The 14,080-nt window shown below is 30.2% G+C and overlaps 1 protein-coding gene and 2 long non-coding RNA genes across 4 annotated transcripts; 1 reads left to right on the top strand and 2 right to left on the bottom strand.

Moving 5' to 3' along the window:
- Window positions 1-584: 584 nt before the first annotated feature.
- Window positions 585-3,501, bottom strand: LOC105160106 (putative late blight resistance protein homolog R1A-10). Its single transcript, XM_011077371.3, has one exon. It carries the CDS (start codon window positions 3,348-3,350, stop codon window positions 720-722), a length of 2,631 nt encoding a protein of 876 aa, XP_011075673.1. The 5' UTR covers window positions 3,351-3,501; the 3' UTR covers window positions 585-719.
- A 2,239-nt stretch (window positions 3,502-5,740) lies between these two features.
- Window positions 5,741-7,397, bottom strand: LOC148788312 (uncharacterized). The gene is made up of 3 exons (XR_016065299.1): window positions 7,329-7,397; window positions 6,764-6,830; window positions 5,741-5,996 (listed from the first exon to the last, which is right to left on the bottom strand). It is a non-coding gene; the product is annotated as an uncharacterized LOC148788312 (long non-coding RNA).
- A 4,842-nt stretch (window positions 7,398-12,239) lies between these two features.
- LOC105160102 (uncharacterized) lies at window positions 12,240-13,797 on the top strand. Of its 2 annotated transcripts, none has more exons than XR_016065314.1 (3): window positions 12,240-12,501; window positions 13,476-13,517; window positions 13,600-13,797. It is a non-coding gene; the product is annotated as an uncharacterized LOC105160102 (long non-coding RNA). The 2 variants fall into 2 exon arrangements; XR_847670.3 differs by having other exon boundaries at window positions 13,449-13,517.
- The last annotated feature ends 283 nt before the right edge of the window (window positions 13,798-14,080 follow it).

Raw genomic sequence — 14,080 nt, 5'->3', positions numbered from 1 at the left:
TGGAAAATTAGCTCCAAAGTCCTAAAATTGATAACTATCAAAATTAGTGGATTAAAGTTGAATAAGGATAGAGTTAATGAACTAAAAAATGCATTTTTCCCTTACAGTTATAACCTAAATGTTTTACATTTTGAACGGACTAAAATTATTTTATGCCCATTTTTAAGACCGTTTCAATTTTTTTTATATAATGTGTTCCTCTCTTTTCATTTAATATCACTCTCTTCTTCAATTTTTCTTATTTTCTCTCTAATTAGAAAATTAACTTTGAAAGTTATACTTCTATAACTTTAAAAATTAAGTTTGAACTTGCACTATCGACGTTGGTTTTCGCAGCTTCTCTTGATGATTTCTTACATAATTTCTTCTCGACCACTGATAATTTCTTATCAACTCCGACCATAGTCCCATTTTCATAATTAATGTTGTCCAATAACAATATGTTTTTGCCGTTTATTTATTAAATTTAATTAATTATCTAAAAATTTATTAAAATGTATAAAATTTATTTATTTATTTATTCATATTTATTAAATATATTAATAATTTATAAAAAAAGATAAAATTCAAAATTTAGAAACGGATTTAATAATGCTAAAGAAAATATTACAAATTTAATAAAATTCCGACACACATAGACAACAGTGAAGACAAACACGAGACCTCCCATAAAATTTATTGAGGTGGTGTAGGACAATATCATGTTTGAGTCATAACGGCTAGTAACTACCAACTTGATACCTTTCTCCATTTATATAAAGTTGAAGAATCTCATTTCCATAGGTACGTTGTTGTTCCTCCACTATTTGCTTTGCCAAATCGATGACAGGACCTTCACAACTTTTGAAGTAAATGGAATGGAGTGTGATTATATCTCCAATAATTGCAGGGATCTCCTCCAAATTCAACATGAACTCTATAAAGAGGATCTCAAGATTAGGAAAGTGGATATTTTCTGCCCTCCATCGCGTCAGGTGATGACTGTTGGAAATTTTCAAGAATTTGAGTCGAGGAAAGTCGCCTTCAACTTGATTCCACTCGTGCTCCTCGAAATAATTAGATTCCACTACAAGCTTTCCAAGATTAGGCAATAAGGAGCCAACAGTCATTATCTTTTCCCAAGGAATATTACAACCTTTCAAGCACAGCTCCTTAAGTAAAGTCGGGAAGGTGAGATTCTCCAATCGAAGATTGTAAGCTTCGATAGAAAGTGATTCGAGTTTTTGCAGACGAACAAGATTGTAGAGACAGTAGTACGTCCATTCTATTTCATTCTCTTTATCATAGTAAATACCTAATTTATTCAGATTCGGTATTCTTCTTAGAACCTCCTCTGTACACCTGAAATTTCTCATACCAAAAAGCGTATGTAGGTTTTTCATAATATCAAAATCTTGAGTAGTTGCTTCTTTAGGCAAAATAAAATGAGCTGAACCAATAAAATGCTGAAGCTGTGGCATATCCCACATTACGTATGGTAGAGATATTTTACTATAAGGGGGAAAAGAGAAAATTTCAAAAGTCTGTTGATTCCAGAGTAAAGCTATTGTAGATGGATACAAAAACTCGTATAAAGTCACATCGACCATCTGAAGATACCGCAAGCTAGTAGGGTGCAGAGATTCTACTTCACGAGGACGCCCCAAAATTTTCACTAATCTTGTCCTCACCACTCTCGCTTTATTAAGACTCGGATAAGTATTTTTGCAGGTGTTACAGACCAAAACACTTGCAAGAGATGTCAGTTGTGAGCCATCATGCACTTCATTTAGATCTATCCTTTGGAGTGAGGTCCCAAGGCCACACATGAAGCACATGTCCTTCACACTGCAAGCATCAACACGTTGCACTTTTGGGGCATAAATGAAATGTTCTTTTTCATATTCTGTCAAACATAAATCTCTAAGAAGATCATGGATTCCACATTCTTTTAATTTTCCATCAATCTTAAATTCAAGACTCAAAATTAGATTTCTATCAATAAGGTCTCTTAAGTATTTCTCTGCTACCTCTTCCAAGCTTTTACCTCTTATTGGTTTTAGAAATCCTTCAGCAATCCATAATCTGGTTAGTCTGGAAACACAAATCTTAGAATCTTCAGGAAAAACACTCATATAGAGAAAACATGGTTTAAGATAAACGGGCAAATTGTTATAGCTCAAAGACAATATCTTTAGACATCCCTCATAATCTTTTGAAGTACGAAAAGTGCTTACATCTTTTGCGACAGACTCCCAATATTCCCGTGTCATGTTGGAGTTTGCAAGCAGCCCGCCGAGTACAACAATTGTTAGTGGAAGTCCATTGCAACTCTTTGCAATGTTCTTACCTATTTCCTCCAATTCCGGATATGGACAATCTTTTTGTGCAAAGGTTTCTTGGTAAAACAAATTCCAACTATTTTCCTCATTTGGAAAATCTAACAAATAAGATTCCTGAGAGCCTAAAGATTTCGCCAAGCTTGACTCCCTAGTAGTCAACATAACTCGACTTCCTTTACTGTTATTTGGAAAGAACAACTTTAAATCATTCCAAGCCTCTACACTCCATACATCATCCATAACTATCAAATATCTTTCCCCGAACAAACTTTGGTACAATCGTTGTCCTAATTCGGCCAAAGTTTGATTACTCTCTTGCTCTTTTCCATTATCAAGAAGGGATGAAAGAAGTTCCCGTACACTACATTCTTGAGATATTGTAAGCCAAATTCGTTTAGGAAAGTAGTGCACAGTATATGGATGATCAAAAATATTTTGAGCTAAAGTAGTCTTACCAATGCCTCCCATCCCTACAATGGGGAGGATGTGGAGATCAGGTTCATCTCTAGTGAGCTTATCCAAGATTTGTTCCAAGTCTTCATCAAATCCCACCATAATAGTCTTCTTGCCACTCGAAGGAAGCACTTCTGGTGATTTGACAGGAACAGACACTATGCACTGCTCTTCTTGGGCGTCGACTGCCCATTCTTCTTTCACCACCTTCGTTAACTCTTTTGTGAGGGAATCCAACTGTCCAGTAAGTTTGTCTATATCTTGAGAGAAAGATGAGAGGGCTGCCATACAGTGACTTTCTTCCTCAGATCTAAAGCGAAGCTGATCCACTACATGGCGGTCAACAACTTCTTCTGCTTCTGCAGCAGCATCAGCAATTTGCCTCCCCAGAACTCCAATTTCTTCACTTATTCTTTGGGAATGAGCATCGAGAAAGTCTAGCAAGAACTGAACAGTCTCCTGCAGGCTCTGAATTCGATTTGTGTCAACATGAAGCCGATGGAGACGAGCAGGATGTTGGAGATTGGTAAGGACATGTGAGAGGGAACGCAAAGTTGCATAAGCTGCTACTACCATCTCTCTGATGATGCTTTTGTTGAATAACCTTAAGATTCAGTTACGTGCAGGGAAAAAAGAGAAGCAACACAATGTGAAATGGTTACTGTTTGTGCAAGAAAAATAACTTGTTGCTGCTCCTTAAATCGGAATCCGGTTAGGTGGGCTGGATCAAGAATTGAAGATTAATTAGTCGTCTTTGGTCAATTATTACACATTGATATAATGTAAGTAAATTTATTTAATATACAACACAGCTTAAGAATAATATTAGCTTAATCACATAATTTAATTGTGGTTAAAGTACCAAGAATTTGATTAGTTGTGTGTTCAAATAATTGCTTTAGTACTTAATTAATTTGTAAGTCTATGCGTTATTTATGAGGTTTGGTTCCGTGGGTCAAGAAATTAAATTTAATATTTTATGAGATTTATTTTTATTTAATAAATAAATTTTTGCTTCAGTCAAAATTATCAAATTTGCTGATATTAATAAAAAATTATTAAAATAAAATAAAAAAGAAAAAAGAAATACGTTGTTACTAAGAGAACCAGCATTGTACGATGCTTAGTAATTGCCAGCAGATTTATGTGAATTGACAAAGCAACAACTTGCCACATAATTTATTTGAATAATATTAATTATATTATATTTTTATTGTTATTTGATAGGTCATGGAAAAGAGTTGACATAATATGGATGGAGTCAACAGACCTGATCTATTTGCGGATCAAAATCAAACTTAAATTTCAAATTCAAGAGACAGACATTTTTAATTTATACAGTGCGGTGCGGTGCGTGGTAATATTTATGTGTGTCAAATCATATGGATTGACAATTAGAAAATTGTAAATATTTTGTGGGAGAGGTGGTACTCAAATCAACATAAAAAAATATTTCAAAAATAATAGACAAATTACAAAGCAAAAATTGACCTACCAATAAAGCAATTAATTAATTTGTAAGTCTATGCGTTAGTCACGAGGTTTGATTCCGTGGGTCGAGAAATTAAATTTAATATTTTATTTAATTTATTTTTATTTAATAAATAAATTTTTACATCAGTCAAAAAATTATCAAATTTGTTGATATTATCAAATCATGTTTTCATGTATTAATACATGTGCAAGGCCATTACTTCTATTTTTTATCTTCATTGTCTATTTTATTTCAAGGTTTTAATGATATCATGTGGCCAATGGACATAGTATATTTTCTTCTCGTGTTATATTATAATAAGGATTGACAACTTTGCTTGTACGACAATGTCTAAATATTCTTATACATAATTATGAGTGTTAGTCGAGTCAACTGTAACGTGCCTTTATGTGATATCACCTACAATTATGAGTGTAATGTGTACATCTTTTCATACTGATGTATTGTAAAAGTCAACTAAAATAAATTAAGTATATATGATGTTGGCATGCATAAGAATTTCAAAGATATTATGAATTAGTAAAGAAGGCACCAACTGGATGATAGTGCTATAAAACTAATTTATTATATGGTAATAAATCAAATTTCATAACTACTAGAAATTAAAATTATTTACTATTACTATTCTTATATACTAATTTATTAACACATTTATCTCACGTACAAATTCTGTATGTGAAATTTTAATTCTTTTAAATGGGTGCGCGAAAATCAAATTCGAATTTGAAACCTCATGTTTTCTTTAATTTTGATAATGTGTCAAACAACCCATTATTTAAGAATTTATATTATTAAAAAGAAAAATAATTTATATTAATATCTTAATGAAAGATATTTTAAATAATTTAAACCAAATGACCAAGAACAATATTAATCATAGTTAATTATTATAGATAAATACATATAGAAAATGTCAAATATAACATTTTGTTGATTGGTTTTTTTTTTTTTCATCTGCCATATAAATGCTTATCTGAAAAAAATGTTCATAAAATATATTTTGTATTATATTATATATAAAATTATAAATTATAAAAATAAAATATATTATTTCATATAATATAAATTTAAATAAAAATCTAAAATCATTCCATTTTAATTTTAAATTATATTTTATTAAAAATTGACGGATTTCAAATTCTTTTCGAATGTAATTATATGAATTTTTTTTTTACTTCCAATAAGTCAATCGAAGGTAAATAACAATTTTCATTCAACTTTTGTGTTGATACCAATAAATTTTAGTGAATTTTTATTTAACAAAAGGACTTATTTATTATACAAATACAAATCTTAAAAATACTAAATATAATTTTGTAAACCTTACTAAAGAGAAGCGTAATTATCCCAGTATTCAATTGCCTAAACTTGAAACACAACTAACTTGTAGCACCCCCTTTGCTACAAGGGCTATACCTACCTTAAACGTCATACTTATTGTAATCCCTGTGTTTATATATATAAATGCACATAATAATTTAATCCATATGTATACGTAACCCCAACGTCATAATAGGTATTATCAACCCACAACATTATATATATACATATCACACACCACAAGATGATTCGTCACAAGTAATCCGTACGCTTATATTCTCTCTGTACAAACAAAATGTGGTTTGTACTCTAACTGATAAAGAGGAGAAAACTGCATACTGGCCCGACCTGCCTCAGTATAGCGCGTGGACCTATTCTTCAACAGTCAGACACCTCAAAGTCTATTCCTGAAAGAAAATGTCAGCGGGGGAATGAGCCTGCCACTCAGTAAGTAAATAACCAGCCCTATCTATATATGCATACCAAACACAGCCCAAACAAGAGGAACATGCAGCACGCATGGAATACAGTCAATTTAACTCCAACATAATCAGCTTTATTACACCACATGACTATCTCATTACAAGACAATCAATCAAACTCTATTTTTCCTAGTTTGCTTACCAGAAGGTGATATTGTGTTTTTCCCGCCAACTCAATCTCACTGTTATATAAATTTAAGTGAACCCCCTTGACAGCCGGCTCATCAATCTCATTTCGCACATAGCATTTTCTTTTCGCACATAGCACTTTTCATATCGCCTTATAGGCTTTTCAACACATATCAAGGGGTATTCACACCACAATTATATTCAATTTCCACCACTCCCTCATTTTCACACATCACCATTTTTGTAAGCAACTAGTAACGTAAAACCATATATCAATATATTTTCATTTTCAGACACTCACAACACATCAAACAACAAACATAATATTTCAACGTACTTAGTCATTCCACGTACACATTATCGTCAATCAAGTTACATCAAACAACAAACATAATATCTCAACGCATTTCCTTATTCTACGTACACAATACCATCAATCAAATCAAATCATCCATCACTCATATACTTTCAGATAAATCCATGTCAGCATGAACCACAAATTCAGATAACAGTAAAATCACAATTAAAGATACATATATAAATAATACTAATTATTTACTTACCTCGACCTTACAACGTTTCTTTCTACTCAATCGCTAATTGTCAGTCCTTTCACCTCACCCCCGTATCCTATAATGAGTTATACCTTATACAATTAATATATCAACAATATCGTAATTTCTTTTAAATATAATACTAAATCTTATTCGTACGATTTCCAATAATCCTTTAATATTCCATTTCTATCGAAATACAAATCTTCATTTTTCCTCTTTATTAACATACCATTTATTAAATATAATTCTCGGAATATTTCTATGAATTTTCTATCAATTTCTCGCTATTATACACTTTACACATAATTGCGTATTTGGTTAACAATTCTGATGGAATTATATAAATTGGCTATAGCAACATTCAAATCTAATAAATTTAATAATCTAATTAACCAACGACATCATTTTTATATCCAATTTGATATTTAATTCGACACTATTTTAAATAGCCAAACTCGTAAAATATTCCGATTAAATGATACATCGTTCAATATAAACAACATTTAATAAATAGACTAATTAAATAATATAATTATATTAATTAATAAAAATTAAAATTATATTTTCGTACCCGGTTTCTCTCTTCCGTTTTCGGCCGAAAAATTGCAATTTCCACTATTATTTGTATTGTGTGTGTGTGTAATGTGTATGTGTGTATGGACAAAATAAGAGAGAAGAGAGTGAGGCGGTGGGGGGATGGCCCATCTCCCACTCTCAATCCTCTCTCTCTCTTCATATATATATATATATATATATATTAGTATATATATAAATATTATTTACATATGTGTAATATTGGTATTATTATTATTTTTATTTAATTAGACTTTTCTCAAAATACCCATTACGTCCCTCCTAAATTTTCTTAATTAATAGAAATTGCCCCAAAATATTATAACGGACTCCAATTTAATCTGTTCAAATTTTATCATATTCCAATTATGGAACATAATTTATTTACTAATTAACTAAATTTCATAAAAATTTATCAATTAATCCCCCAATTATATATTATAATTTTTGGGGCGTGACAATTCTCCCCTCCTAATAAAAATTTCGTCCTCGAAATTTAACTAACTTAACGGCTAAGGGAATAAATATGGGTATTTTTCTCTGATGTCCTCTGCATCATTTCAACAAACTGTTGCATAAAGGTATTTATTTCTGATTGTGGAATATTTCTATTTTGGGATTCTAAACCCTGATGTTCTGATCCAAAATCATGACCCTGCATAGACTCTAATGACTCAGTTGGGCCAACAGCGTTTTCTCTTGACGCTTCCATCCTATATTAAATACACACATGTGAGTAGATTCCTAGCACATACACCTTATGTATAAAATTACATTTCAGCTACTATCCCAAGGAAATCTAATCCCTGCTCTGATACCACCTAATGTAGCACCCCCTTTGCTACAAGGGCTATACCTACCCTAAACGTCATACTTATTGTAATCCTTGTGTTTATATATATAAATGCACATAATAATTTAATCTATATGTATGCGTAACCCCAACATCATAATAGGTATTATCAACCCACAACATTATATATATATACATATCACACACCACAAGGTGATTCATCACAAGTAATCCGTACGCTTATATTCTCTCTGTACAAACAAAATGTGGTTTGTACTCTAACTGACAAAGAGGAGAAAACTGCATACTGGCCCGACCTGCCTCAGTATAGCGCGTGGATCTATTCTTCAACAGTCAGACACCTCAAAGTCTATTTTTGAAAGAAAATGTCAGCAGGGGAATGAGTCTGCCACTCAGTAAGTAAATAACCAGCCCTATCTATATATGCATATCAGACACAGCCCAAACAAGAGGAACATGCAGCACGCATGGAATACAGTCAATTTAACTCCAACATAATCGACTTTATTACACCACATGACTATCTCATAACAAGACAATCAATCAAACTCTATTTTTCCTAGCTTGCTTACCAGAAGGTGATATTGTGTTTTTCCCGCCAACTCAATCTCACCGTTATATAAATTTAAGTGAACCCCCTTGACAGCCGGCTCATGAATCTCATTTCGCACATAGCATTTTCTTTTCGCACATAGCACTTTTCATATCGCCTTATAGGCTTTTCAACACATATCAAGGGGTATTCACACCACAATTATATTCAATTTCCACCACTTCCTCATTTTCACACATCACCATTTTTGTAAGCAACTAGTAACGTACAACCATATATTAATATATTTTCATTTTCAGACACTCACAACACATCAAACAACAAACACAATATTTCAACGTACTTAGTCATTCCACGTACACATTATCGTCAATCAAGTTACATCAAACAACAAACATAATATCTCAACGCATTTCCTTATTCTACGTACACAATACCATCAATCAAATCAAATCATCCATCACTCATATACTTTCAGATAAATCCATGTCAGCATGAACCACAAATTCAGATAACAGTAAAATCACAATTAAAGATACATATATAAATAATACTAATTATTTACTTACCTCGACCTTACAACGTTTCTTTCTACTCAATCGCTAATTGTCAGTCCTTTCACCTCACCCCCGTATCCTATAATGAGTTATACCATATACAATTAATATATCAAGAATATCGTAATTTCTTTTAAATATAATACTAAATCTTATTCGTACGATTTCCAATAATTTTTTAATATTCCATTTCTATCGAAATACAAATCTTCATTTTTCCTCTTTATTAACATACCATTTATTAAATATAATTCTCGGAATATTTCTATGAATTTTCTATCAATTTCTCGCTATTATACACTTTACACATAATTGCGTATTTGGTTAACAATTCTGATGGAATTATATAAATTGACTATAGCAACATTCAAATCTAATAAATTTAATAATCTAATTAACCAACGACATCATTTTTATATCCAATTTGATATTTAATTCGACACTATTTTAAATAGCCAAACTCGTAAAATATTCCGATTAAATGATACATCGTTCAATATAAACAACATTTAATAAATAGACTAATTAAATAATATAATTATATTAATTAATAAAAATTAAAATTATATTTTCGTACCCGGTTTCTCTCTTCCGTTTTCGGCCGAAAAATTGCAATTTCCACTATTATTTGTATTGTGTGTGTGTGTGTAATGTGTATGTGTGTATGGACAAAATAAGAGAGAAGAGAGTGAGGCGGTGGGGGAATGGCCCACCTCCCACTCTCAATCCTCTCTCTCTCTTCATATATATATATATATATATATATATATATATATATATATAGTATATATATAAATATTATTTACATATGTGTAATATTGGTATTATTATTATTTTTATTTAATTAGACTTTTCTCAAAATACCATTACGTCCCTCTAAGTTTTCTTAATTAATAGAAATTGCCCCAAAATATTATAACGAACTCCAATTTAATCTGTTCAAGTTTTATTATATTCCAATTATGGAACATAATTTATTTACTAATTAACTAAATTTCATAAAAAATTATCAATTAATCCCCCAATTGTATATTATAATTTTTGGGGCGTGACATAACTAATTTTCACTTTGCATTACTTGGAATTTGAAAACCCAATTACTAAATAATATTCTATATTGTACCCAATTGATGAATTTTCTTTTTTTTTAAAAAAAAAAATAGGGACAACACCACAATCTAAGATCCCAGTGCTTTTAATTTTTTTTTAATAAATGACACCACGATTTGAAGTCACGATGCTGCTAATTATTTTTTTATATAAAAAATAACAGCACGATGATTTATTTTTAAGAAATTCAAAACAACTCCATTTCTGTAATTGTTTTTGACATTAATGATAACAAAGAGGAATGGGAAATCTATTTTTCTCTAATTTAGTGACTAACATATCCACTAGAAGAAAAAAAATATTTTATAATAACAACATTTAGAACGGCTAAGTTATTAATTTGTAATAATTTTTTTAACTTATAACGATTTTTTTGTAATGAAACCCCCAATCGCGGCTATTTTATCCTTTACAAAATATTTGAAGCGGCCATATTGACGACCTATAGAGACCATCACAAAGATAGTTTAAATGCTGAAAATGTATTTGGACCTTTTTTTTGGATGACGTAGTCAAATTTGATTTAGTTATTTTTGTAACAGTCTTTCTAACACGCACTATAAAAAATTGCGAGATTAATAACGACCGTATGACCATTATAACGGTTTTGAAATGGATTGGACGTGCTAATTTTATTGAAGGGGTGATAAAAATGTATTTATTTTGTAACGATCATTACCTTTACTAAAGCCATTATAAATATGTGGTGTGTGTAAAATCATTATAATTTATTGATCTTACTAATTTGCTACGATTTTTGTAACGACTCGATTTTCTTTTTAACAGCTTTTGGATAAAATAAGGAACCGTTACAATGCAGTGGGAAAAAAAATGGAAAAATATACAAAAGGACTGTATATTATAAAAATAACAGAACTTGAAGAGTTTCAAAAACTATTACAAAAAATGGTACAAAATAATTTGATTTTTGGAACGGCCAAACAATAAGAAACTGTTACAATGGCCGTTCCAAATGAAGGCGGGAAAATGGCAGGAAATGGTATTTGTGACTGACAAATTATATAGCCGTTACAAATTAATATTTTTGAAATTGAAATTAAAAAAAATAGTGGAAATTCTAAATTCGATTGACCGTTACAAATGTTATTACAAAGGCCGTTACAAAGGTAGATTACACCAACCGTTACAAAAGCAGTTATAAAAATTGACATTGAAAAATATAATATCTCTACATCGGGGCGCCCGATTCATACCAAATTTAAATGTATACAAGAATGTGTTCATTAAATGAAGGTGTAATTTTAAATTACATGGCCTGATTTAAAAATACACTGATTTGAATGATTACTATTATGTTTCAGGAACGATATGTCGAAATTCGTATACCAAATAAGGCTACAACTTGGCCAAATGAATTCTTTCATAAGTATGGTCAAATCTAACGGTTGGATCTTAATTTTGACAACCCAATTAACACGTGCAGTTCAATACTGTAAGATGACAGTTACATCAATATAATACTAATATTTATGAATATACAAATTTATTGCGAACTGCATACATTTACGAATGTCAAATAATTTTTTTTTAATATAATTCAATTATATTGTGCTTAATACAATGATACGTTTCCACAACATTAAATTATTAAAAATGATAATTTATTTTTTAAAATAATTTAATTAAAAATAATTAACTCTTTTGGAATTCTCTTTACAACAGCTTTTGTAACGACAATGAACAAAACGACGTCGTACCCATAATTTGAAATGAATTTTTACACGGCTATATTTTTATAATTTCTTTTGTAACAACTTTTTAAAATGTAAGTCTCATTGTAACGGCATGGCCGTTCCAAAAGTTATATATGTAAGACTTACTTGGCTAATTTTTCCCCTTTTCCTCCCTCACTCTCTCTTCTCTCTCTCTCCCTCTCATTCAAGCCGCCCCCCTCCCCCCATCTAATCCCTTCCCGGCCCACCACCACCAGCCCCGACCACCATCAACCACTCCTCTCTCTCTCTCTCTCTCTCTCTCTCCCCTTTTCTCTCTCCTCTCTCTCTCTCTCTCCCCTTTTCTCTCTCCTCTCTCTCTTTGTCGCTCTCTCCACCTCGGCCTCTCTCTGCTTCCGCTCGGCTCCACCTCTGCCTCTCTCCACCTTCGCCACATTTAGGAGGTGTCCTTTTTTTTGTATTATTTTTTTTATTTTTTTAATTTTCTGAAATGTATAGATAGAACATGTTTAATTGTGTATTTTGTTAAATTGTATTTTCTATTATTTTAAAATTATGTTAAACAATGTTGTTAATTTTCTTAAATGTATTGATTATATTTATTTTTTTTTTAAATTTTTGATAATGATGCTTGAAAATTTCTGAATTTTTTTTGAGAATTTCTATAATTTTAAAAAAAATTCAGAAATTTTTCATAATATCTGAAATTTATTTTATTTTCTGTAATTTTCAAAATCTGTAAGAAGTTTTTCATAATTTCTGTAATTCTAAAAAAGATGTAGGAATTTTCCATGATTTCTAATTTTTTTTCTGTAAATTTCTATAATTTTCTGAAATTTTCTGCAATTTCTGTAATTTTTTGTAAATTTCTGAGTTGTTCTATAATTTTCTAAAATTTATATGTAAGTTTATAAATATGTACGTATTTTTCTGAATTTAAAAAAAATGAAATTATAGCATAACAATTGGTTTATAAAAAAGACCTTAATAGGAGTTTTAATAAAATTATTAGAAAATTATGGACTGCAATGCAATTTTTAGGGAAATTATACACCTAAATGAAATCTTTAAAAAATTAGACAACCTTAATGTAATTTAGGAAAATAGGAATTTTTCTAAAATTATTATAAACTTATGGACTATAATGCAATTTTTAGGAAAATTATGCACCTAAATAAAATTTTTAGAAAATTAGAGGACCTTAACGTAATTTAGGAAAATAAAATTATTAACTACAATGCAATATTTAGGAAACTTAAGCACCTAAATGGAATTTTTAGAAAATTAGCGGACCTTAAGATAATTTTAGAAAAATACGAATTTTATGAAATTTACAAATATATATCTTTTTTTATCAATAATTAACATTATATGTTTTTAATGTTAAAAGTTTCGGTGCTCCGCCACCATTTTGTAGATCCCACAGGTGCACTAGCTATTTTGGTTCCACAAGCTAAAGGTAAATATAATATTATTTAATTCTAGTTGAAATTTATATTTTCTATCAAATAATTATATTTCTTTATTTGTCCATTTTGCAGATGTCGTATTATTGGGACTATGATGCCATCTATGATTAGGTGCAGATGATCGAGCGTACATCAGAAGCATCGATATGAACTGGCATCATCTAGCACTCCACCCTGCAGCTGATCCCCTCGTACCCGATGGCGACGACGATGACAACAAACATGCGGCATCAGATTAGGATTTATTTTTGTATTTTGTAAAAAATATAATTTTGTCTATAATATTTTTATTTTGTAATTAAATTATTATTTTTTGTTATATTATGTGTTTTTTATATAAATTGATTTAGTTTATTTTATAAAAATAAATATTCAAGTATATTAAATAAAATAAATATTAAAATATAGTAAATAAAATTAAATAAATAATAATTTTGTAACTGCATTTGTAACAGCTTTTGTAATACACCAAGAACATATAAATCGTTAGGCCGTTATAAAGACTGTGCCAAAAACAGTTATCAAGTTCAAAAAAAGTCGTTCCAAAAATCGT

The sequence above is a fragment of the Sesamum indicum genome, linkage group LG4 (genome assembly GCF_026168435.1).
Source record: "Sesamum indicum cultivar Baizhima isolate 11 linkage group LG4, ASM2616843v1, whole genome shotgun sequence".
NCBI classification, from domain to species: Eukaryota; Viridiplantae; Streptophyta; class Magnoliopsida; order Lamiales; family Pedaliaceae; genus Sesamum; species Sesamum indicum.
This window is presented reverse-complemented; position numbering and strand designations above follow the sequence as displayed.